General features: G+C 47.2%; 1 protein-coding gene across 1 annotated transcript in view; it reads left to right on the top strand.

Moving 5' to 3' along the window:
• Positions 1-25,351, top strand: part of LOC127918865 (probable E3 ubiquitin-protein ligase HERC1) — a 32,557-nt gene extending 7,206 nt beyond the window's left edge. Inside the window, exons 4-5 of the mRNA XM_052502140.1 lie at positions 23,367-23,541; positions 25,030-25,351. Of these exons, the coding sequence (XP_052358100.1) occupies positions 23,367-23,541; positions 25,030-25,336 (482 nt within the window). The 3' untranslated portion in view covers positions 25,337-25,351. The remainder of the gene's footprint in view (positions 1-23,366; positions 23,542-25,029) is intronic.
• The last annotated feature ends 556 nt before the right edge of the window (positions 25,352-25,907 follow it).

The raw sequence follows: 25,907 nt of genomic DNA, 5'->3' as shown, positions 1-25,907 counted from the left end.
GTCCTCTCTGTAATGTGGTTTAGATGTGTCTGGTCCTCTCTGTAATGTGGTTCAGATGTGTCTGGTCCTCTCTGTAATGTGGGTGGTTTAGATGTGTCTGGTCCTCTCTGTAATGTGGGTGAGATGTGTCTGGTCCTCTCTGTAATGTGGGTGAGATGTGTCTGGTCCTCTCTGTAATGTGGGTGAGATGTGTCTGGTCCTCTCTGTAATGTGGGTGAGATGTGTCTGGTCCTCTCTGTAATGTGGTTCAGATGTGTCTGGTCCTCTCTGTAATGTGGTTCAGATGTGTCTGGTCCTCTCTGTAATGTGGTTTAGATGTGTCTGGTCCTCTCTGTAATGTGGTTTAGATGTGTCTGGTCCTCTCTGTAATGTGGTTTAGATGTGTCTGGTCCTCTCTGTAATGTGGTTTAGATGTGTCTGGTCCTCTCTGTAATGTGGTTCAGATGTGTCTGGTCCTCTGTAATGTGGTTTAGATGTGTCTGGTCCTCTCTGTAATGTGGTTCAGATGTGTCTGGTCCTCTCTGTAATGTGGGTGGTTTAGATGTGTCTGGTCCTCTCTGTAATGTGGGTGAGATGTGTCTGGTCCTCTGTAATGTGGGTGAGATGTGTCTGGTCCTCTCTGTAATGTGGGTGAGATGTGTCTGGTCCTCTCTGTAATGTGGGTGAGATGTGTCTGGTCCTCTCTGTAATGTGGTTCAGATGTGTCTGGTCCTCTCTGTAATGTGGTTCAGATGTGTCTGGTCCTCTCTGTAATGTGGTTGAGATGTGTCTGGTCCTCTCTGTAATGTTGTTCAGATCTGTCTGGTCCTCTCTGTAATGTGGTTCAGATGTGTCTGGTCCTCTCTGTAATGTGGTTCAGATGTGTCTGGTCCTCTCTGTAATGTGGTTTAGATGTGTCTGGTCCTCTCTGTAATGTGGGTGGTTTAGATGTGTCTGGTCCTCTCTGTAATGTGGTTTAGATGTGTCTGGTCCTCTCTGTAATGTGGGTGAGATGTGTCCGGTCCTCTCTGTAATGTGGTTCAGATCTGTCTGGTCCTCTCTGTAATGTGGTTCAGATGTGTCTGGTCCTCTCTGTAATGTGGGTGAGATGTGTCCTGTCCTCTCTGTAATGTGGGTGGTTCAGATGTGTCTGGTCCTCTCTGTAATGTGGGTGAGATGTGTCCGGTCCTCTCTGTAATGTGGTTTAGATGTGTCTGGTCCTCTCTGTAATGTGGTTTAGATGTGTCTGGTCCTCTCTGTAATGTGGGTGAGATGTGTCTGGTCCTCTCTGTAATGTGGGTGAGATGTGTCTGGTCCTCTCTGTAATGTGGTTTAGATGTGTCTGGTCCTCTCTGTAATGTGGTTTAGATGTGTCTGGTCCTCTCTGTAACGTGGTTTAGATGTGTCTGGTCCTCTCTGTAATGTGGTTCAGATGTGTCTGGTCCTCTCTGTAATGTGGGTCAGATGTGTCTGGTCCTCTCTGTAACGTGGTTTAGATGTGTCTGGTCCTCTCTGTAATGTGGTTCAGATGTGTCTGGTCCTCTCTGTAATGTGGTTTAGATGTGTCTGGTCCTCTCTGTAATGTGGGTGAGATGTGTCTGGTCCTCTCTGTAATGTGGGTGAGATGTGTCTGGTCCTCTCTGTAATGTGGTTCAGATGTGTCTGGTCCTCTCTGTAATGTGGTTCAGATGTGTCTGGTCCTCTCCGTAACGTGGTTTAGATGTGTCCAGTCCTCTCTGTAACGTGGTTTAGATGTGTCTGGTCCTCTCTGTAATGTGGTTCAGATGTGTCCAGTCCTCTCTGTAACGTGGTTTAGATGTGTCTGGTCCTCTCTGTAATGTGGTTCAGATGTGTCTGGTCCTCTCTGTAATGTGGTTTAGATGTGTCTGGTCCTCTCTGTAATGTGGGTGAGATGTGTCTGGTCCTCTCTGTAATGTGGGTGAGATGTGTCTGGTCCTCTCTGTAATGTGGTTCAGATGTGTCTGGTCCTCTCTGTAATGTGGTTTAGATGTGTCTGGTCCTCTCTGTAATGTGGTTTAGATGTGTCTGGTCCTCTCTGTAATGTGGGTGAGATCTGTCTGGTCCTCTCTGTAATGTGGTTCAGATGTGTCTGGTCCTCTCTGTAATGTGGTTTAGATGTGTCTGGTCCTCTCTGTAATGTGGTTTAGATGTGTCTGGTCCTCTCTGTAATGTGGTTTAGATGTGTCTGGTCCTCTCTGTAATGTGGTTTAGATGTGTCTGGTCCTCTCTGTAATGTGGTTTAGATGTGTCTGGTCCTCTGTAATGTGGTTTAGATGTGTCTGGTCCTCTCTGTAATGTGGTTTAGATGTGTCTGGTCCTCTCTGTAATGTGGGTGAGATGTGTCTGGTCCTCTCTGTAATGTGGTTTAGATGTGTCTGGTCCTCTCTGTAATGTGGGTGAGATGTGTCTGGTCCTCTCTGTAATGTGGGTGAGATCTGTCTGGTCCTCTCTGTAATGTGGTTTAGATGTGTCTGGTCCTCTCTGTAATGTGGGTGAGATCTGTCTGGTCCTCTCTGTAATGTGGTTTAGATGTGTCTGGTCCTCTCTGTAATGTGGGTGAGATCTGTCTGGTCCTCTCTGTAATGTGGGTGGTTCAGATGTGTCCGGTCCTCTCTGTAATGTGGGTGAGATGTGTCTGGTCCTCTCTGTAATGTGGTTTAGATGTGTCTGGTCCTCTCTGTAATGTGGGTGAGATGTGTCTGGTCCTCTCTGTAATGTGGTTTAGATGTGTCTGGTCCTCTCTGTAATGTGGGTGAGATCTGTCTGGTCCTCTCTGTAATGTGGTTTAGATGTGTCTGGTCCTCTCTGTAATGTGGGTGAGATCTGTCTGGTCCTCTCTGTAATGTGGGTGGTTCAGATGTGTCCGGTCCTCTCTGTAATGTGGGTGAGATGTGTCTGGTCCTCTCTGTAATGTGGTTTAGATGTGTCTGGTCCTCTCTGTAATGTGGTTTAGATGTGTCTGGTCCTCTCTGTAATGTGGTTCAGATGTGTCTGGTCCTCTCTGTAATGTGGTTCAGATGTGTCTGGTCCTCTCTGTAATGTGGTTTAGATGTGTCTGGTCCTCTCTGTAATGTGGTTTAGATGTGTCTGGTCCTCTCTGTAATGTGGGTGGTTTAGATGTGTCTGGTCCTCTCTGTAATGTGGTTTAGATGTGTCTGGTCCTCTCTGTAATGTGGTTTAGATGTGTCTGGTCCTCTCTGTAATGTGGGTGGTTCAGATGTGTCTGGTCCTCTCTGTAATGTGGTTTAGATGTGTCTGGTCCTCTCTGTAATGTGGTTTAGATGTGTCTGGTCCTCTCTGTAATGTGGTTCAGATGTGTCTGGTCCTCTCTGTAATGTGGTTCAGATGTGTCTGGTCCTCTCTGTAATGTGGTTTAGATGTGTCTGGTCCTCTCTGTAATGTGGTTTAGATGTGTCTGGTCCTCTCTGTAATGTGGTTTAGATGTGTCTGGTCCTCTCTGTAATGTGGTTTAGATGTGTCTGGTCCTCTCTGTAATGTGGTTTAGATGGGTCCGGTCCTCTCTGTAATGTGGGTGGTTTAGATGTGTCTGGTCCTCTCTGTAATGTGGTTTAGATGTGTCTGGTCCTCTCTGTAATGTGGTTCAGATGTGTCTGGTCCTCTCTGTAATGTGGTTCAGATGTGTCTGGTCCTCTCTGTAATGTGGTTTAGATGTGTCTGGTCCTCTCTGTAATGTGGTTTAGATGTGTCTGGTCCTCTCTGTAATGTGGTTCAGATGTGTCTGGTCCTCTCTGTAATGTGGTTCAGATGTGTCTGGTCCTCTCTTTAATGTGGTTCAGATGTGTCTGGTCCTCTCTGTAATGTGGTTTAGATGTGTCTGGTCCTCTCTGTAATGTGGGTGGTTCAGATGTGTCCGGTCCTCTCTGTAATGTGGGTGGTTCAGATGTGTCTGGTCCTCTCTGTAATGTGGTTTAGATGTGTCTGGTCCTCTCTGTAATGTGGTTTAGATGTGTCTGGTCCTCTCTGTAATGTGGGTGGTTCAGATGTGTCTGGTCCTCTCTGTAATGTGGGTGGTTCAGATGTGTCTGGTCCTCTCTGTAATGTGGTTCAGATGTGTCTGGTCCTCTCTGTAATGTGGGTGGTTTAGATGTGTCTGGTCCTCTCTGTAATGTGGTTCAGATGTGTCTGGTCCTCTCTGTAATGTGGGTGGTTCAGATGTGTCTGGTCCTCTCTGTAATGTGGGTGAGATGTGTCTGGTCCTCTCTGTAATGTGGTTTAGATGTGTCTGGTCCTCTCTGTAATGTGGTTCAGATGTGTCTGGTCCTCTCTGTAATGTGGTTTAGATGTGTCTGGTCCTCTCTGTAATGTGGGTGGTTCAGATGTGTCTGGTCCTCTCTGTAATGTGGTTCAGATGTGTCTGGTCCTCTCTGTAATGTGGTTTAGATGTGTCTGGTCCTCTCTGTAATGTGGTTCAGATGTGTCTGGTCCTCTCTGTAATGTGGTTTAGATGTGTCTGGTCCTCTCTGTAATGTGGTTTAGATGTGTCCAGTCCTCTCTGTAATGTGGTTTAGATGTGTCTGGTCCTCTCTGTAATGTGGTTTAGATGTGTCTGGTCCTCTCTGTAATGTGGTTTAGATGTGTCTGGTCCTCTCTGTAATGTGGTTTAGATGTGTCTGGTCCTCTCTGTAATGTGGTTCAGATGTGTCTGGTCCTCTCTGTAATGTGGTTCAGATGTGTCTGGTCCTCTCTGTAATGTGGTTCAGATGTGTCTGGTCCTCTCTGTAATGTGGTTTAGATGTGTCTGGTCCTCTCTGTAATGTGGTTCAGATGTGTCTGGTCCTCTCTGTAATGTGGGTGGTTTAGATGTGTCTGGTCCTCTCTGTAATGTGGGTGAGATGTGTCTGGTCCTCTCTGTAATGTGGGTGAGATGTGTCTGGTCCTCTCTGTAATGTGGGTGAGATGTGTCTGGTCCTCTCTGTAATGTGGGTGAGATGTGTCTGGTCCTCTCTGTAATGTGGTTCAGATGTGTCTGGTCCTCTCTGTAATGTGGTTCAGATGTGTCTGGTCCTCTCTGTAATGTGGTTTAGATGTGTCTGGTCCTCTCTGTAATGTGGTTTAGATGTGTCTGGTCCTCTCTGTAATGTGGTTTAGATGTGTCTGGTCCTCTCTGTAATGTGGTTTAGATGTGTCTGGTCCTCTCTGTAATGTGGTTCAGATGTGTCTGGTCCTCTCTGTAATGTGGTTTAGATGTGTCTGGTCCTCTCTGTAATGTGGTTCAGATGTGTCTGGTCCTCTCTGTAATGTGGGTGGTTTAGATGTGTCTGGTCCTCTCTGTAATGTGGGTGAGATGTGTCTGGTCCTCTCTGTAATGTGGGTGAGATGTGTCTGGTCCTCTCTGTAATGTGGGTGAGATGTGTCTGGTCCTCTCTGTAATGTGGGTGAGATGTGTCTGGTCCTCTCTGTAATGTGGTTCAGATGTGTCTGGTCCTCTCTGTAATGTGGTTCAGATGTGTCTGGTCCTCTCTGTAATGTGGTTGAGATGTGTCTGGTCCTCTCTGTAATGTTGTTCAGATCTGTCTGGTCCTCTCTGTAATGTGGTTCAGATGTGTCTGGTCCTCTCTGTAATGTGGTTCAGATGTGTCTGGTCCTCTCTGTAATGTGGTTTAGATGTGTCTGGTCCTCTCTGTAATGTGGGTGGTTTAGATGTGTCTGGTCCTCTCTGTAATGTGGTTTAGATGTGTCTGGTCCTCTCTGTAATGTGGGTGAGATGTGTCCGGTCCTCTCTGTAATGTGGTTCAGATCTGTCTGGTCCTCTCTGTAATGTGGTTCAGATGTGTCTGGTCCTCTCTGTAATGTGGGTGAGATGTGTCCTGTCCTCTCTGTAATGTGGGTGGTTCAGATGTGTCTGGTCCTCTCTGTAATGTGGGTGAGATGTGTCCGGTCCTCTCTGTAATGTGGTTTAGATGTGTCTGGTCCTCTCTGTAATGTGGTTTAGATGTGTCTGGTCCTCTCTGTAATGTGGGTGAGATGTGTCTGGTCCTCTCTGTAATGTGGGTGAGATGTGTCTGGTCCTCTCTGTAATGTGGTTTAGATGTGTCTGGTCCTCTCTGTAATGTGGTTTAGATGTGTCTGGTCCTCTCTGTAACGTGGTTTAGATGTGTCTGGTCCTCTCTGTAATGTGGTTCAGATGTGTCTGGTCCTCTCTGTAATGTGGGTCAGATGTGTCTGGTCCTCTCTGTAACGTGGTTTAGATGTGTCTGGTCCTCTCTGTAATGTGGTTCAGATGTGTCTGGTCCTCTCTGTAATGTGGTTTAGATGTGTCTGGTCCTCTCTGTAATGTGGGTGAGATGTGTCTGGTCCTCTCTGTAATGTGGGTGAGATGTGTCTGGTCCTCTGTAATGTGGTTCAGATGTGTCTGGTCCTCTCTGTAATGTGGTTCAGATGTGTCTGGTCCTCTCCGTAACGTGGTTTAGATGTGTCCAGTCCTCTCTGTAACGTGGTTTAGATGTGTCTGGTCCTCTCTGTAATGTGGTTCAGATGTGTCCAGTCCTCTCTGTAACGTGGTTTAGATGTGTCTGGTCCTCTCTGTAATGTGGTTCAGATGTGTCTGGTCCTCTCTGTAATGTGGTTTAGATGTGTCTGGTCCTCTCTGTAATGTGGGTGAGATGTGTCTGGTCCTCTCTGTAATGTGGGTGAGATGTGTCTGGTCCTCTCTGTAATGTGGTTCAGATGTGTCTGGTCCTCTCTGTAATGTGGTTCAGATGTGTCTGGTCCTCTCTGTAATGTGGTTTAGATGTGTCTGGTCCTCTCTGTAATGTGGGTGAGATCTGTCTGGTCCTCTCTGTAATGTGGTTCAGATGTGTCTGGTCCTCTCTGTAATGTGGTTTAGATGTGTCTGGTCCTCTCTGTAATGTGGTTTAGATGTGTCTGGTCCTCTCTGTAATGTGGTTCAGATGTGTCTGGTCCTCTCTGTAATGTGGTTTAGATGTGTCTGGTCCTCTCTGTAATGTGGTTTAGATGTGTCTGGTCCTCTCTGTAATGTGGTTGAGATGTGTCTGGTCCTCTCTGTAGTGTGGTTTAGATGTGTCTGGTCCTCTCTGTAATGTGGTTTAGATGTGTCTGGTCCTCTCTGTAATGTGGTTCAGATGTGTCTGGTCCTCTCTTTAATGTGGTTGAGATGTGTCTGGTCCTCTCTGTAATGTGGTTCAGATGTGTCTGGTCCTCTCTGTAATGTGGTTGAGATGTGTCTGGTCCTCTCTGTAATGTGGTTCAGATGTGTCTGGTCCTCTCTGTAATGTGGTTTAGATGTGTCTGGTCCTCTCTGTAATGTGGTTTAGATGTGTCTGGTCCTCTCTGTAATGTGGTTCAGATCTGTCTGGTCCTCTCTGTAATGTGGTTCAGATGTGTCTGGTCCTCTCTGTAATGTGGGTGAGATGTGTCCGGTCCTCTCTGTAATGTGGGTGGTTCAGATGTGTCTGGTCCTCTCTGTAATGTGGGTGAGATGTGTCCGGTCCTCTCTGTAATGTGGTTTAGATGTGTCTGGTCCTCTCTGTAATGTGGGTGAGATCTGTCTGGTCCTCTCTGTAATGTGGTTGAGATGTGTCTGGTCCTCTCTGTAATGTGGTTCAGATCTGTCTGGTCCTCTCTGTAATGTGGTTCAGATGTGTCTGGTCCTCTCTGTAATGTGGTTCAGATGTGTCTGGTCCTCTCTGTAATGTGGGTGGTTTAGATGTGTCTGGTCCTCTCTGTAATGTGGGTGGTTTAGATGTGTCTGGTCCTCTCTGTAATGTGGTTTAGATGTGTCTGGTCCTCTCTGTAATGTGGGTGAGATGTGTCCGGTCCTCTCTGTAATGTGGTTCAGATCTGTCTGGTCCTCTCTGTAATGTGGTTCAGATGTGTCTGGTCCTCTCTGTAATGTGGGTGAGATGTGTCCTGTCCTCTCTGTAATGTGGGTGGTTCAGATGTGTCTGGTCCTCTCTGTAATGTGGGTGAGATGTGTCCGGTCCTCTCTGTAATGTGGTTTAGATGTGTCTGGTCCTCTCTGTAATGTGGTTTAGATGTGTCTGGTCCTCTCTGTAATGTGGGTGAGATGTGTCTGGTCCTCTCTGTAATGTGGGTGAGATGTGTCTGGTCCTCTCTGTAATGTGGTTTAGATGTGTCTGGTCCTCTCTGTAATGTGGTTTAGATGTGTCTGGTCCTCTCTGTAACGTGGTTTAGATGTGTCTGGTCCTCTCTGTAATGTGGTTCAGATGTGTCTGGTCCTCTCTGTAATGTGGGTCAGATGTGTCTGGTCCTCTCTGTAACGTGGTTTAGATGTGTCTGGTCCTCTCTGTAATGTGGTTCAGATGTGTCTGGTCCTCTCTGTAATGTGGTTTAGATGTGTCTGGTCCTCTCTGTAATGTGGGTGAGATGTGTCTGGTCCTCTCTGTAATGTGGGTGAGATGTGTCTGGTCCTCTCTGTAATGTGGTTCAGATGTGTCTGGTCCTCTCTGTAATGTGGTTCAGATGTGTCTGGTCCTCTCCGTAACGTGGTTTAGATGTGTCCAGTCCTCTCTGTAACGTGGTTTAGATGTGTCTGGTCCTCTCTGTAATGTGGTTCAGATGTGTCCAGTCCTCTCTGTAATGTGGTTCAGATGTGTCTGGTCCTCTCTGTAATGTGGTTTAGATGTGTCTGGTCCTCTCTGTAATGTGGGTGAGATCTGTCTGGTCCTCTCTGTAATGTGGTTCAGATGTGTCTGGTCCTCTCTGTAATGTGGGTGAGATCTGTCTGGTCCTCTCTGTAATGTGGTTCAGATGTGTCTGGTCCTCTCTGTAATGTGGTTTAGATGTGTCTGGTCCTCTCTGTAACGTGGTTTAGATGTGTCTGGTCCTCTCTGTAATGTGGGTGAGATGTGTCTGGTCCTCTCTGTAATGTGGTTGAGATGTGTCTGGTCCTCTCTGTAATGTGGTTCAGATGTGTCTGGTCCTCTCTGTAATGTGGTTTAGATGTGTCTGGTCCTCTCTGTAATGTGGGTGAGATCTGTCTGGTCCTCTTTGTAATGTGGTTCAGATGTGTCTGGTCCTCTCTGTAATGTGGTTTAGATGTGTCTGGTCCTCTCTGTAATGTGGGTGAGATCTGTCTGGTCCTCTCTGTAATGTGGTTCAGATGTGTCTGGTCCTCTCTGTAATGTGGTTTAGATGTGTCTGGTCCTCTCTGTAATGTGGTTTAGATGTGTCTGGTCCTCTCTGTAATGTGGTTCAGATGTGTCTGGTCCTCTCTGTAATGTGGTTTAGATGTGTCTGGTCCTCTCTGTAATGTGGGTGAGATCTGTCCGGTCCTCTCTGTAATGTGGTTCAGATGTGTCTGGTCCTCTCTGTAATGTGGTTTAGATGTGTCTGGTCCTCTCTGTAATGTGGTTCAGATCTGTCTGGTCCTCTCTGTAATGTGGTTTAGATGTGTCTGGTCCTCTCTGTAATGTGGTTCAGATGTGTCTGGTCCTCTCTGTAATGTGGTTTAGATGTGTCTGGTCCTCTCTGTAATGTGGGTGAGATCTGTCTGGTCCTCTCTGTAATGTGGTTTAGATGTGTCTGGTCCTCTCTGTAATGTGGTTCAGATCTGTCTGGTCCTCTCTGTAATGTGGGTGAGATCTGTCTGGTCCTCTCTGTAATGTGGGTGGTTCAGATGTGTCCAGTCCTCTCTGTAATGTGGGTGGTTCAGATGTGTCTGGTCCTCTCTGTAATGTGGTTTAGATGTGTCTGGTCCTCTCTGTAATGTGGTTCAGATGTGTCTGGTCCTCTCTGTAATGTGGTTCAGATGTGTCTGGTCCTCTCTGTAATGTGGTTTAGATGTGTCCAGTCCTCTCTGTAATGTGGGTGGTTCAGATGTGTCCGGTCCTCTCTGTAATGTGGGTGAGATCTGTCTGGTCCTCTCTGTAACGTGGTTTAGATGTGTCTGGTCCTCTCTGTAATGTGGTTTAGATCTGTCTGGTCCTCTCTGTAATGTGGTTTAGATGTGTCTGGTCCTCTCTGTAATGTGGTTTAGATCTGTCTGGTCCTCTCTGTAATGTGGTTCAGATGTGTCTGGTCCTCTCTGTAATGTGGTTCAGATGTGTCTGGTCCTCTCTGTAATGTGGGTGGTTTAGATGTGTCTGGTCCTCTCTGTAATGTGGTTCAGATGTGTCTGGTCCTCTCTGTAATGTGGTTCAGATGTGTCTGGTCCTCTCTGTAATGTGGTTTAGATGTGTCTGGTCCTCTCTGTAATGTGGGTGAGATGTGTCTGGTCCTCTCTGTAATGTGGGTGAGATGTGTCCGGTCCTCTCTGTAATGTGGTTCAGATCTGTCTGGTCCTCTCTGTAATGTGGTTCAGATGTGTCTGGTCCTCTCTGTAATGTGGGTGAGATGTGTCCTGTCCTCTGTAATGTGGGTGGTTCAGATGTGTCTGGTCCTCTCTGTAATGTGGGTGAGATGTGTCCGGTCCTCTCTGTAATGTGGTTTAGATGTGTCTGGTCCTCTCTGTAATGTGGTTTAGATGTGTCTGGTCCTCTCTGTAATGTGGGTGAGATGTGTCTGGTCCTCTCTGTAATGTGGGTGAGATGTGTCTGGTCCTCTCTGTAATGTGGTTTAGATGTGTCTGGTCCTCTCTGTAATGTGGTTTAGATGTGTCTGGTCCTCTCTGTAACGTGGTTTAGATGTGTCTGGTCCTCTCTGTAATGTGGTTCAGATGTGTCTGGTCCTCTCTGTAATGTGGGTCAGATGTGTCTGGTCCTCTCTGTAACGTGGTTTAGATGTGTCTGGTCCTCTCTGTAATGTGGTTCAGATGTGTCTGGTCCTCTCTGTAATGTGGTTTAGATGTGTCTGGTCCTCTCTGTAATGTGGGTGAGATGTGTCTGGTCCTCTCTGTAATGTGGGTGAGATGTGTCTGGTCCTCTCTGTAATGTGGTTCAGATGTGTCTGGTCCTCTCTGTAATGTGGTTCAGATGTGTCTGGTCCTCTCCGTAACGTGGTTTAGATGTGTCCAGTCCTCTCTGTAACGTGGTTTAGATGTGTCTGGTCCTCTCTGTAATGTGGTTCAGATGTGTCCAGTCCTCTCTGTAACGTGGTTTAGATGTGTCTGGTCCTCTCTGTAATGTGGTTCAGATGTGTCTGGTCCTCTCTGTAATGTGGTTTAGATGTGTCTGGTCCTCTCTGTAATGTGGGTGAGATGTGTCTGGTCCTCTCTGTAATGTGGGTGAGATGTGTCTGGTCCTCTCTGTAATGTGGTTCAGATGTGTCTGGTCCTCTCTGTAATGTGGTTCAGATGTGTCTGGTCCTCTCTGTAATGTGGTTTAGATGTGTCTGGTCCTCTCTGTAATGTGGGTGAGATCTGTCTGGTCCTCTCTGTAATGTGGTTCAGATGTGTCTGGTCCTCTCTGTAATGTGGTTTAGATGTGTCTGGTCCTCTCTGTAATGTGGGTGAGATCTGTCTGGTCCTCTCTGTAATGTGGTTCAGATGTGTCTGGTCCTCTCTGTAATGTGGTTTAGATGTGTCTGGTCCTCTCTGTAATGTGGTTCAGATGTGTCTGGTCCTCTCTGTAATGTGGTTTAGATGTGTCTGGTCCTCTCTGTAATGTGGGTGAGATCTGTCTGGTCCTCTCTGTAATGTGGTTTAGATGTGTCTGGTCCTCTCTGTAATGTGGTTCAGATCTGTCTGGTCCTCTCTGTAATGTGGGTGAGATCTGTCTGGTCCTCTCTGTAATGTGGGTGGTTCAGATGTGTCCAGTCCTCTCTGTAATGTGGGTGGTTCAGATGTGTCTGGTCCTCTCTGTAATGTGGTTTAGATGTGTCTGGTCCTCTCTGTAATGTGGTTCAGATGTGTCTGGTCCTCTCTGTAATGTGGTTCAGATGTGTCTGGTCCTCTCTGTAATGTGGTTTAGATGTGTCCAGTCCTCTCTGTAATGTGGGTGGTTCAGATGTGTCCGGTCCTCTCTGTAATGTGGGTGAGATCTGTCTGGTCCTCTCTGTAACGTGGTTTAGATGTGTCTGGTCCTCTCTGTAATGTGGTTTAGATGTGTCTGGTCCTCTCTGTAATGTGGTTTAGATGTGTCTGGTCCTCTCTGTAATGTGGTTTAGATCTGTCTGGTCCTCTCTGTAATGTGGTTCAGATGTGTCTGGTCCTCTCTGTAATGTGGTTCAGATGTGTCTGGTCCTCTCTGTAATGTGGGTGGTTTAGATGTGTCTGGTCCTCTCTGTAATGTGGTTCAGATGTGTCTGGTCCTCTCTGTAATGTGGTTCAGATGTGTCTGGTCCTCTCTGTAATGTGGTTTAGATGTGTCTGGTCCTCTCTGTAATGTGGTTTAGATGTGTCTGGTCCTCTCTGTAATGTGGTTCAGATGTGTCTGGTCCTCTCTGTAATGTGGTTCAGATGTGTCTGGTCCTCTCTGTAATGTGGTTTAGATGTGTCTGGTCCTCTCTGTAATGTGGTTTAGATGTGTCTGGTCCTCTCTGTAATGTGGTTCAGATGTGTCTGGTCCTCTCTGTAATGTGGGTGAGATCTGTCTGGTCCTCTCTGTAATGTGGGTGAGATCTGTCCGGTCCTCTCTGTAATGTGGTTCAGATGTGTCTGGTCCTCTCTGTAATGTGGGTGGTTTAGATGTGTCTGGTCCTCTCTGTAATGTGGTTCAGATGTGTCCAGTCCTCTCTGTAACGTGGTTTAGATGTGTCTGGTCCTCTCTGTAATGTGGTTCAGATGTGTCTGGTCCTCTCTGTAATGTGGTTTAGATGTGTCTGGTCCTCTCTGTAATGTGGGTGAGATGTGTCTGGTCCTCTCTGTAATGTGGGTGAGATGTGTCTGGTCCTCTCTGTAATGTGGTTCAGATGTGTCTGGTCCTCTCTGTAATGTGGTTTAGATGTGTCTGGTCCTCTCTGTAATGTGGTTCAGATGTGTCTGGTCCTCTCTGTAATGTGGTTTAGATGTGTCTGGTCCTCTCTGTAATGTGGGTGAGATCTGTCTGGTCCTCTCTGTAATGTGGTTCAGATGTGTCTGGTCCTCTCTGTAATGTGGTTTAGATGTGTCTGGTCCTCTCTGTAACGTGGTTTAGATGTGTCTGGTCCTCTCTGTAATGTGGGTGAGATGTGTCTGGTCCTCTCTGTAATGTGGTTGAGATGTGTCTGGTCCTCTCTGTAATGTGGTTCAGATGTGTCTGGTCCTCTCTGTAATGTGGTTTAGATGTGTCTGGTCCTCTCTGTAATGTGGGTGAGATCTGTCTGGTCCTCTTTGTAATGTGGTTCAGATGTGTCTGGTCCTCTCTGTAATGTGGTTTAGATGTGTCTGGTCCTCTCTGTAATGTGGGTGAGATCTGTCTGGTCCTCTCTGTAATGTGGTTCAGATGTGTCTGGTCCTCTCTGTAATGTGGTTTAGATGTGTCTGGTCCTCTCTGTAATGTGGTTTAGATGTGTCTGGTCCTCTCTGTAATGTGGTTCAGATGTGTCTGGTCCTCTCTGTAATGTGGTTTAGATGTGTCTGGTCCTCTCTGTAATGTGGGTGAGATCTGTCCGGTCCTCTCTGTAATGTGGTTCAGATGTGTCTGGTCCTCTCTGTAATGTGGTTTAGATGTGTCTGGTCCTCTCTGTAATGTGGTTCAGATCTGTCTGGTCCTCTCTGTAATGTGGTTTAGATGTGTCTGGTCCTCTCTGTAATGTGGTTCAGATGTGTCTGGTCCTCTCTGTAATGTGGTTTAGATGTGTCTGGTCCTCTCTGTAATGTGGGTGAGATCTGTCTGGTCCTCTCTGTAATGTGGTTTAGATGTGTCTGGTCCTCTCTGTAATGTGGTTCAGATCTGTCTGGTCCTCTCTGTAATGTGGGTGAGATCTGTCTGGTCCTCTCTGTAATGTGGGTGGTTCAGATGTGTCCAGTCCTCTCTGTAATGTGGGTGGTTCAGATGTGTCTGGTCCTCTCTGTAATGTGGTTTAGATGTGTCTGGTCCTCTCTGTAATGTGGTTCAGATGTGTCTGGTCCTCTCTGTAATGTGGTTCAGATGTGTCTGGTCCTCTCTGTAATGTGGTTTAGATGTGTCCAGTCCTCTCTGTAATGTGGGTGGTTCAGATGTGTCCGGTCCTCTCTGTAATGTGGGTGAGATCTGTCTGGTCCTCTGTAACGTGGTTTAGATGTGTCTGGTCCTCTCTGTAATGTGGTTTAGATCTGTCTGGTCCTCTCTGTAATGTGGTTTAGATGTGTCTGGTCCTCTCTGTAATGTGGTTTAGATGTGTCTGGTCCTCTCTGTAATGTGGTTCAGATGTGTCTGGTCCTCTCTGTAATGTGGTTCAGATGTGTCTGGTCCTCTCTGTAATGTGGGTGGTTTAGATGTGTCTGGTCCTCTCTGTAATGTGGTTCAGATGTGTCTGGTCCTCTCTGTAATGTGGTTTAGATGTGTCTGGTCCTCTCTGTAATGTGGTTTAGATGTGTCTGGTCCTCTCTGTAATGTGGTTTAGATGTGTCTGGTCCTCTCTGTAATGTGGTTTAGATGTGTCTGGTCCTCTCTGTAATGTGGTTCAGATGTGTCTGGTCCTCTCTGTAATGTGGTTCAGATGTGTCTGGTCCTCTCTGTAATGTGGTTTAGATGTGTCTGGTCCTCTCTGTAATGTGGTTTAGATGTGTCTGGTCCTCTCTGTAATGTGGTTCAGATGTGTCTGGTCCTCTCTGTAATGTGGGTGAGATCTGTCTGGTCCTCTCTGTAATGTGGGTGAGATCTGTCCGGTCCTCTCTGTAATGTGGTTCAGATGTGTCTGGTCCTCTCTGTAATGTGGGTGGTTTAGATGTGTCTGGTCCTCTCTGTAATGTGGGTGAGATCTGTCCGGTCCTCTCTGTAATGTGGGTGAGATCTGTCCGGTCCTCTCTGTAATGTGGTTCAGATGTGTCTGGTCCTCTCTGTAATGTGGGTGGTTTAGATCTGTCTGGTCCTCTCTGTAATGTGGGTGAGATCTGTCCGGTCCTCTCTGTAATGTGGGTGAGATCTGTCCGGTCCTCTCTGTAATGTGGTTCAGATGTGTCTGGTCCTCTCTGTAATGTGGGTGGTTTAGATCTGTCTGGTCCTCTCTGTAATGTGGGTGAGATCTGTCCGGTCCTCTCTGTAATGTGGTTCAGATGTGTCTGGTCCTCTCTGTAATGTGGGTGGTTTAGATGTGTCTGGTCCTCTCTGTAATGTGGTTCAGATGTGTCTGGTCCTCTCTGTAATGTGGTTCAGATGTGTCTGGTCCTCTCTGTAACGTGGGTGAGATCTGTCCGGTCCTCTCTGTAATGTGGGTGAGATCTGTCCGGTCCTCTCTGTAATGTGGGTGAGATCTGTCCGGTCCTCTCTGTAATGTGGTTCAGATGTGTCTGGTCCTCTCTGTAATGTGGGTGGTTTAGATCTGTCTGGTCCTCTCTGTAATGTGGGTGAGATCTGTCCGGTCCTCTCTGTAATGTGGTTCAGATGTGTCTGGTCCTCTCTGTAATGTGGGTGGTTTAGATGTGTCTGGTCCTCTCTGTAATGTGGTTCAGATGTGTCTGGTCCTCTCTGTAATGTGGTTCAGATGTGTCTGGTCCTCTGTAATGTGGTTTAGATGTGTCTGGTCCTCTCTGTAATGTGGTTCAGATGTGTCTGGTCCTCTCTGTAATGTGGTTCAGATGTGTCTGGTCCTCTCTGTAATGTGGTTTAGATGTGTCTGGTCCTCTCTGTAATGTGGTTTAGATGTGTCTGGTCCTCTCTGTAATGTGGTTCAGATGTGTCTGGTCCTCTCTGTAATGTGGGTGAGATCTGTCTGGTCCTCTCTGTAATGTGGGTGAGATCTGTCCGGTCCTCTCTGTAATGTGGTTCAGATGTGTCTGGTCCTCTCTGTAATGTGGGTGGTTTAGATGTGTCCGGTCCTCTCTGTAATGTGGGTGAGATCTGTCCGGTCCTCTCTGTAATGTGGGTGAGATCTGTCCGGTCCTCTCTGTAATGTGGGTGAGATCTGTCCGGTCCTCTCTGTAATGTGGTTCAGATGTGTCTGGTCCTCTCTGTAATGTGGGTGGTTTAGATCTGTCTGGTCCTCTCTGTAATGTGGGTGAGATCTGTCCGGTCCTCTCTGTAATGTGGTTCAGATGTGTCTGGTCCTCTCTGTAATGTGGGTGGTTTAGATGTGTCTGGTCCTCTCTGTAATGTGGTTCAGATGTGTCTGGTCCTCTCTGTAATGTGGTTCAGATGTGTCTGGTCCTCTCTGTAATGTGGTTTAGATGTGTCTGGTCCTCTCTGTAATGTGGTTCAGATGTGTCTGGTCCTCTCTGTAATGTGGTTCAGATGTGTCTGGTCCTCTCTGTAATGTGGTTTAGATGTGTCTGGTCCTCTCTGTAATGTGGTTTAGATGTGTCTGGTCCTCTCTGTAATGTGGTTCAGATGTGTCTGGTCCTCTCTGTAATGTGGTTTAGATGTGTCTGGTCCTCTCTGTAATGTGGGTGAGATCTGTCCGGTCCTCTCTGTAATGTGGTTCAGATGTGTCTGGTCCTCTCTGTAATGTGGGTGGTTTAGATGTGTCCGGTCCTCTCTGTAATGTGGGTGGTTTAGATGTGTCTGGTCCTCTCTGTAATGTGGGTGGTTCAGATGTGTCTGGTCCTCTCTGTAATGTGGGTGAGATCTGTCCGGTCCTCTCTGTAATGTGGGTGGTTTAGATGTGTCTGGTCCTCTCTGTAATGTGGTTTAGATGTGTCTGGTCCTCTCTGTAATGTGGGTGGTTTAGATGTGTCCGGTCCTCTCTGTAATGTGGGTGGTTTAGATGTGTCTGGTCCTCTCTGTAATGTGGGTGGTTTAGATGTGTCCGGTCCTCTCTGTAATGTGGGTGGTTTAGATGTGTCTGGTCCTCTCTGTAATGTGGTTCAGATGTGTCTGGTCCTCTCTGTAATGTGGTTTAGATGTGTCTGGTCCTCTCTGTAATGTGGGTGAGATCTGTCCGGTCCTCTCTGTAATGTGGTTCAGATGTGTCTGGTCCTCTCTGTAATGTGGGTGGTTTAGATGTGTCCGGTCCTCTCTGTAATGTGGGTGGTTTAGATGTGTCTGGTCCTCTCTGTAATGTGGGTGGTTCAGATGTGTCTGGTCCTCTCTGTAATGTGGGTGAGATCTGTCCGGTCCTCTCTGTAATGTGGGTGGTTTAGATGTGTCTGGTCCTCTCTGTAATGTGGTTTAGATGTGTCTGGTCCTCTCTGTAATGTGGGTGGTTTAGATGTGTCTGGTCCTCTCTGTAATGTGGGTGGTTTAGATGTGTCCGGTCCTCTCTGTAATGTGGGTGGTTTAGATGTGTCTGGTCCTCTCTGTAATGTGGGTGGTTCAGATGTGTCTGGTCCTCTCTGTAATGTGGGTGAGATCTGTCCGGTCCTCTCTGTAATGTGGGTGGTTTAGATGTGTCTGGTCCTCTCTGTAATGTGGGTGAGATGTGTCTGGTCCTCTCTGTAATGTGGTTTAGATGTGTCTGGTCCTCTCTGTAATGTGGTTCAGATGTGTCTGGTCCTCTCTGTAATGTGGGTGGTTCAGATGTGTCTGGTCCTCTCTGTAATGTGGGTGAGATCTGTCCGGTCCTCTCTGTAATGTGGGTGGTTTAGATGTGTCTGGTCCTCTCTGTAATGTGGTTTAGATGTGTCTGGTCCTCTCTGTAATGTGGGTGGTTTAGATGTGTCCGGTCCTCTCTGTAATGTGGGTGGTTCAGATGTGTCTGGTCCTCTCTGTAACGTGGTTTAGATGTGTCTGGTCCTCTCTGTAATGTGGGTGGTTTAGATGTGTCCGGTCCTCTCTGTAATGTGGGTGGTTTAGATGTGTCCGGTCCTCTCTGTAATGTGGGTGGTTCAGATGTGTCTGGTCCTCTCTGTAATGTGGTTTAGATGTGTCTGGTCCTCTCTGTAATGTGGTTTAGATGTGTCTGGTCCTCTCTGTAATGTGGTTTAGATGTGTCTGGTCCTCTCTGTAATGTGGGTGGTTTAGATGTGTCCGGTCCTCTCTGTAATGTGGGTGGTTCAGATGTGTCTGGTCCTCTCTGTAATGTGGTTTAGATGTGTCTGGTCCTCTCTGTAATGTGGGTGGTTTAGATGTGTCCGGTCCTCTCTGTAATGTGGGTGGTTCAGATGTGTCTGGTCCTCTCTGTAATGTGGTTTAGATGTGTCTGGTCCTCTCTGTAATGTGGTTTAGATGTGTCTGGTCCTCTCTGTAATGTGGTTTAGATGTGTCTGGTCCTCTCTGTAATGTGGTTTAGATGTGTCTGGTCCTCTCTGTAATGTGGTTTAGATGTGTCTGGTCCTCTCTGTAATGTGGTTTAGATGTGTCTGGTCCTCTCTGTAATGTGGGTGGTTTAGATGTGTCTGGTCCTCTCTGTAATGTGGTTTAGATGTGTCTGGTCCTCTCTGTAATGTGGTTCAGATGTGTCTGGTCCTCTCTGTAATGTGGTTCAGATGTGTCTGGTCCTCTCTTTAATGTGGTTGAGATGTGTCTGGTCCTCTCTGTAATGTGGTTTAGATGTGTCTGGTCCTCTCTGTAATGTGGTTCAGATGTGTCTGGTCCTCTCTGTAATGTGGTTTAGATGTGTCTGGTCCTCTCTGTAATGTGGTTTAGATGTGTCTGGTCCTCTCTGTAATGTGGTTTAGATGTGTCTGGTCCTCTCTGTAATGTGGGTGGTTCAGATGTGTCTGGTCCTCTCTGTAATGTGGTTTAGATGTGTCTGGTCCTCTCTGTAATGTGGGTGGTTTAGATGTGTCCGGTCCTCTCTGTAATGTGGGTGGTTCAGATGTGTCTGGTCCTCTCTGTAATGTGGTTTAGATGTGTCTGGTCCTCTCTGTAATGTGGTTTAGATGTGTCTGGTCCTCTCTGTAATGTGGTTTAGATGTGTCTGGTCCTCTCTGTAATGTGGTTTAGATGTGTCTGGTCCTCTCTGTAATGTGGTTTAGATGTGTCTGGTCCTCTCTGTAATGTGGTTTAGATGTGTCTGGTCCTCTCTGTAATGTGGGTGGTTTAGATGTGTCTGGTCCTCTCTGTAATGTGGTTTAGATGTGTCTGGTCCTCTCTGTAATGTGGTTCAGATGTGTCTGGTCCTCTCTGTAATGTGGTTCAGATGTGTCTGGTCCTCTCTTTAATGTGGTTGAGATGTGTCTGGTCCTCTCTGTAATGTGGTTTAGATGTGTCTGGTCCTCTCTGTAATGTGGTTCAGATGTGTCTGGTCCTCTCTGTAATGTGGTTTAGATGTGTCTGGTCCTCTCTGTAATGTGGTTTAGATGTGTCTGGTCCTCTCTGTAATGTGGTTTAGATGTGTCTGGTCCTCTCTGTAATGTGGGTGGTTTAGATGTGTCTGGTCCTCTCTGTAATGTGGTTTAGATGTGTCTGGTCCTCTCTGTAATGTGGTTCAGATGTGTCTGGTCCTCTCTGTAATGTGGTTCAGATGTGTCTGGTCCTCTCTTTAATGTGGTTGAGATGTGTCTGGTCCTCTCTGTAATGTGGTTTAGATGTGTCTGGTCCTCTCTGTAATGTGGTTCAGATGTGTCTGGTCCTCTCTGTAATGTGGTTTAGATGTGTCTGGTCCTCTCTGTAATGTGGGTGGTTCAGATGTGTCTGGTCCTCTCTGTAATGTGGTTTAGATGTGTCTGGTCCTCTCTGTAATGTGGTTCAGATGTGTCTGGTCCTCTCTGTAATGTGGGTGGTTTAGATGTGTCTGGTCCTCTCTGTAATGTGGTTCAGATGTGTCTGGTCCTCTCTGTAATGTGGTTCAGATGTGTCTGGTCCTCTCTGTAATGTGGTTTAGATGTGTCTGGTCCTCTCTGTAATGTGGTTTAGATGTGTCTGGTCCTCTCTGTAATGTGGTTTAGATGTGTCTGGTCCTCTCTGTAATGTGGTTCAGATGTGTCTGGTCCTCTCTGTAATGTGGTTTAGATGTGTCTGGTCCTCTCTGTAATGTGGTTCAGATGTGTCTGGTCCTCTCTGTAATGTGGGTGAGATGTGTCTGGTCCTCTCTGTAATGTGGTTTAGATGTGTCTGGTCCTCTCTGTAATGTGGTTCAGATGTGTCCGGTCCTCTCTGTAATGTGGTTTAGATGTGTCTGGTCCTCTCTGTAATGTGGGTGGTTTAGATGTGTCTGGTCCTCTCTGTAATGTGGTTTAGATGTGTCTGGTCCTCTCTGTAATGTGGGTGGTTTAGATGTGTCTGGTCCTCTCTGTAATGTGGGTGGTTTAGATGTGTCTGGTCCTCTCTGTAATGTGGGTGGTTTAGATGTGTCTGGTCCTCTCTGTAATGTGGTTTAGATGTGTCCGGTCCTCTCTGTAATGTGGGTGAGATCTGTCTGGTCCTCTCTGTAATGTGGTTCAGATGTGTCTGGTCCTCTCTGTAATGTGGTTCAGATGTGTCTGGTCCTCTCTGTAATGTGGGTGGTTTAGATGTGTCTGGTCCTCTCTGTAATGTGGTTTAGATGTGTCTGGTCCTCTCTGTAATGTGGGTGGTTTAGATGTGTCTGGTCCTCTCTGTAATGTGGGTGGTTTAGATGTGTCTGGTCCTCTCTGTAATGTGGGTGGTTTAGATGTGTCTGGTCCTCTCTGTAATGTGGTTTAGATGTGTCCGGTCCTCTCTGTAATGTGGGTGAGATCTGTCTGGTCCTCTCTGTAATGTGGTTCAGATGTGTCTGGTCCTCTCTGTAATGTGGTTTAGATGTGTCTGGTCCTCTCTGTAATGTGGTTTAGATGTGTCTGGTCCTCTCTGTAATGTGGGTGAGATGTGTCTGGTCCTCTCTGTAATGTGGTTCAGATGTGTCTGGTCCTCTCTGTAATGTGGGTGGTTTAGATGTGTCTGGTCCTCTCTGTAATGTGGTTCAGATGTGTCTGGTCCTCTCTGTAATGTGGTTTAGATGTGTCTGGTCCTCTCTGTAATGTGGTTTAGATGGGTCCGGTCCTCTCTGTAATGTGGGTGGTTTAGATGTGTCTGGTCCTCTCTGTAATGTGGTTTAGATGTGTCTGGTCCTCTCTGTAATGTGGTTTAGATGTGTCTGGTCCTCTCTGTAATGTGGTTTAGATGTGTCCAGTCCTCTCTGTAATGTGGTTCAGATGTGTCTGGTCCTCTCTGTAATGTGGGTGGTTTAGATGTGTCCAGTCCTCTCTGTAATGTGGTTTAGATGTGTCTGGTCCTCTCTGTAATGTGGTTTAGATGTGTCTGGTCCTCTCTGTAATGTGGTTTAGATGTGTCCGGTCCTCTCTGTAATGTGGTTTAGATGTGTCTGGTCCTCTCTGTAATGTGGTTTAGATGTGTCCGGTCCTCTCTGTAATGTGGTTTAGATGTGTCTGGTCCTCTCTGTAATGTGGTTTAGATGTGTCCGGTCCTCTCTGTAATGTGGTTTAGATGTGTCTGGTCCTCTCTGTAATGTGGTTTAGATGTGTCCGGTCCTCTCTGTAATGTGGTTTAGATGTGTCCAGTCCTCTCTGTAATGTGGTTTAGATGTGTCCGGTCCTCTCTGTAATGTGGTTTAGATGTGTCTGGTCCTCTCTGTAATGTGGTTTAGATGTGTCCGGTCCTCTCTGTAATGTGGTTTAGATGTGTCTGGTCCTCTCTGTAATGTGGTTTAGATGTGTCCGGTCCTCTCTGTAATGTGGTTCAGATGTGTCTGGTCCTCTCTGTAATGTGGTTTAGATGTGTCTGGTCCTCTCTGTAATGTGGTTTAGATGTGTCCGGTCCTCTCTGTAATGTGGTTTAGATGTGTCTGGTCCTCTCTGTAATGTGGTTTAGATGTGTCTGGTCCTCTCTGTAATGTGGTTTAGATGTGTCCGGTCCTCTCTGTAATGTGGTTTAGATGTGTCCAGTCCTCTCTGTAATGTGGTTTAGATGTGTCCGGTCCTCTCTGTAATGTGGTTTAGATGTGTCTGGTCCTCTCTGTAATGTGGTTTAGATGTGTCCGGTCCTCTCTGTAATGTGGTTTAGATGTGTCTGGTCCTCTCTGTAATGTGGTTTAGATGTGTCCGGTCCTCTCTGTAATGTGGTTCAGATGTGTCTGGTCCTCTCTGTAATGTGGTTTAGATGTGTCTGGTCCTCTCTGTAATGTGGTTTAGATGTGTCCGGTCCTCTCTGTAATGTGGTTTAGATGTGTCTGGTCCTCTCTGTAATGTGGTTTAGATGTGTCCGGTCCTCTCTGTAATGTGGTTTAGATGTGTCCAGTCCTCTCTGTAATGTGGTTTAGATGTGTCCGGTCCTCTCTGTAATGTGGTTTAGATGTGTCTGGTCCTCTCTGTAATGTGGTTTAGATGTGTCCGGTCCTCTCTGTAATGTGGTTTAGATGTGTCCGGTCCTCTCTGTAATGTGGTTTAGATGTGTCTGGTCCTCTCTGTAATGTGGTTTAGATGTGTCTGGTCCTCTCTGTAATGTGGTTTAGATGTGTCCAGTCCTCTCTGTAATGTGGTTCAGATGTGTCTGGTCCTCTCTGTAATGTGGTTTAGATGTGTCTGGTCCTCTCTGTAATGTGGTTTAGATGTGTCTGGTCCTCTCTGTAATGTGGTTTAGATGTGTCTGGTCCTCTCTGTAATGTGGTTCAGATGTGTCTGGTCCTCTCTGTAATGTGGTTTAGATGTGTCTGGTCCTCTCTGTAATGTGGTTTAGATGTGTCTGGTCCTCTCTGTAATGTGGTTTAGATGTGTCTGGTCCTCTCTGTAATGTGGTTTAGATCTGTCTGGTCCTCTCTGTAATGTGGTTTAGATGTGTCTGGTCCTCTCTGTAATGTGGTTTAGATGTGTCTGGTCCTCTCTGTAATGTGGTTTAGATGTGTCTGGTCCTCTCTGTAATGTGGGTGAGATGTGTCTGGTCCTCTCTGTAATGTGGGTGGTTTAGATGTGTCTGGTCCTCTCTGTAATGTGGTTTAGATGTGTCTGGTCCTCTCTGTAATGTGGTTTAGATGTGTCTGGTCCTCTCTGTAATGTGGTTTAGATGTGTCTGGTCCTCTCTGTAATGTGGGTGGTTTAGATGTGTCTGGTCCTCTCTGTAATGTGGGTGGTTTAGATGTGTCTGGTCCTCTCTGTAATGTGGTTTAGATGTGTCTGGTCCTCTCTGTAATGTGGTTTAGATGTGTCTGGTCCTCTCTGTAATGTGGTTTAGATCTGTCTGGTCCTCTCTGTAATGTGGTTTAGATGTGTCTGGTCCTCTCTGTAATGTGGTTTAGATGTGTCTGGTCCTCTCTGTAATGTGGTTTAGATGTGTCTGGTCCTCTCTGTAATGTGGTTTAGATGTGTCTGGTCCTCTCTGTAATGTGGGTGGTTTAGATGTGTCTGGTCCTCTCTGTAATGTGGTTTAGATGTGTCTGGTCCTCTCTGTAATGTGGTTTAGATGTGTCTGGTCCTCTCTGTAATGTGGTTCAGTGATCACCTGTTATACGTCCATTTCGTGGGGTTGTAATTCTACATCGTGCGTCAACTTCAACAAGTGTCTGCGTGTGTTTCCCAGGCTGCCAGGGCGCGGTGGAGAACAGTTCCTCGGGCAGGGTGACTCTGGGGGAGCAGGCCGCAGCGCTGGAGAACCCCCACGACAGGGTCATGGCTCTGAGGAGAGTGACCTCTGCAGCGCAGGTCCTCCTGGCCAGGACCATGGTGATGAGAGCCCTGTCTCTACTCTCTGTCAGGTGGGTCTGTCTGTAGACTAGGTGTAGACTAGGTGTAGACTAGGTGTAGACTAGTTGTAGACCTGTGTGTAGACTAGGTGTAGACTAGGTATAGACTAGGTGTAGACGAGGTGTAGACCTGTGTGTAGACCCGGTGTAGGACTAGGTGTAGACTAGGTATAGACGAAGTGTAGACGAGGTATAGACCTGTGTGTAGACTAGGTGTAGGACTAGGTGTAGACTAGGTGTAGGACTGTGTAGACTAGGTGTAGGACTGTGTAGACTAGGTGTAGGACTGTGTAGACTAGGTGTATGACTGTGTGTAGACTATGTGTAGGACTGTGTGTAGACTAGGTGTAGGACTGGTTGTAGGCTAGGTGTCGACTAGTGGTAGGACTGTGTAGACTATGTGTAGACTAGGTGTAGGACTGTGTGTAGACTATGTGTAGGACTGTGTAGACTAGGTGTAGGAATGGTTGTAGGCTAGGTGTAGACTAGTGGTAGGACTGTGTAGACTATGTGTAGGACTGTGTGTAGACTAGGTGTAGGACTGTGTAGACTAGGTGTAGGACTGGTGGTAGGCTAGGTGTAGACTAGTGGTAGGACTGTGTAGACTATGTGAAGGACTATGTGTAGACTATGTGTAGGACTGTGTGTAGACTAGGTGTAGGACTGTGTAGACTAGGTGTAGGACTGGTTGTAGGCTAGGTGTAGACTAGTGGTAGGACTGTGTAGACTATGTGAAGGACTATGTGTAGACTATGTGTAGGACTGTGTGTAGACTATGTGTAGGACTGTGTGTAGACTAGGTGTAGGACTGTGTGTAGGACTGGATAATGTGTTGGTCTTTGTCTCTCTCTCTCTCTCTCTCTCTCTCTCTCTCTCTCTCTCTCTCTCTCTGTCTCTCTTTGTCTCTGTCTCTCTCTGTCTCCCTGGTGTCTTTCCGTCTGTCTCTCTGTTTCGATCTCTCTCCATTCATCTCATGTCCCACTGTGTTTAGTTGGTGTCAGTGTATAAGGGTGAACTGCATTGCAACTACTGTATGTTTATGAGTATGGCCTTCTCTCCCTCCCCCTTTCTCTCCCTCCCCTTTCTCTCTCTCCCCCCTCTCTCTCTCCCCCTCTCTCTCTCCCCCTCTCTCTCTCCCTCCTCTCTCTCCCTCTCCCTCCTCTCTCCCTCCCCTTTCTCTCTCTCCCCCTCTCCCCCCTCTCTCTCTCCCCCTCTCTCTCCCCTCCTCTCTCTTCCTCTCCCTCCTCTCTCTCCCTCCCCTCTCTCTCCCCTTTCTCCCTCCCTCCCTCCCCTCTCTCTCCCTCCCCCTTTCTCCCCCCTCTCTCTCTCCCCTCCTCTCCCCTCGTCTCTCTCTCCCTCCCCTCGTCCCTCCCTCCCCTCCTCTCTCTCCCTCTCTCTCTCCCTCTCTCTCCCCCTTTCTCTCTCTCTCCTCCTCCCCCTCTCTCTCCCCTCCTCTCTCTCCCTCCCTCCCCTCTCTGTCCCCCTTTCCCTCTCTCTCAGTGGTTCTAGCTGCAGCCTGGCAGCAGGGTTGGAGTCTCTGGGTCTGACAGACATCAGGACCCTGGTCAGACTGATGTGTCTGGCTGCAGCGGGGCGAGCCGGCCTCTCCACCAGCCCCACATCTGGATCAGGGGCCTCAGAGCGGCCCCGCGGGGCCACCAAGGCCAGCAAACCTATCTCCTGTCTGGCCTATCTCAGTACGGCTGTGGGTTGTCTGGCCTCCAACAGCCCCAACGCTGCCAAGCTGCTGGTCCAGCTCTGCACACAGGTAACAACAGATACACAACTCAGACTCACACAAAGATAATAGACTGGAAGAGAAACAGGAAGTGACCAGGTCTCTACTGCACTCAACGACTTTCAAAAAGACAGGAAGTTCAAGTCAACACAACCTTAGTTCAGCACCACACTTATGCAATACTTAATTTGACTTAATACAACTCACATTTTATTGGTCACATGCACACTTTTCAGTGTTAAATTAACACACAGCCTATTTTTAAAATGTTATTTAGCATATTTCCCAGAGTGCCTTAGCTTTCGAGTGAATTGTAGTTACCAACCATGACTGTATTTGTTATTGACAGAGACAGAGATTGTTGCCGTCATAGTTTTTTGTTGTCCTGTGGGTTTCCCCGAGCCAGATCATTCAAATCAAAATGTTCAACACAATACAACAAGTATTTCCCGAGGGCCTAGTTTGACACCAATACAGTAGTAGCCTGAATGAAACTCATGGTTTTCACATCTGCAGATCACATTATGATGGTTGGCAAAGTGCTGTGTAATTCCTATCGGAATCCAGCCTCAGTGAAGATATCCAACAATTTGACATGTTTATTCTCCCGTAACCTACATTCAGACTGACTGCTGGGTCG

The sequence above is a fragment of the Oncorhynchus keta genome, unplaced genomic scaffold (genome assembly GCF_023373465.1).
Source record: "Oncorhynchus keta strain PuntledgeMale-10-30-2019 unplaced genomic scaffold, Oket_V2 Un_contig_15123_pilon_pilon, whole genome shotgun sequence".
NCBI classification, from domain to species: Eukaryota; Metazoa; Chordata; class Actinopteri; order Salmoniformes; family Salmonidae; genus Oncorhynchus; species Oncorhynchus keta.
Note: the sequence above shows the minus strand (reverse complement) of the source record. Positions and strands in the feature narration are given on the sequence as shown.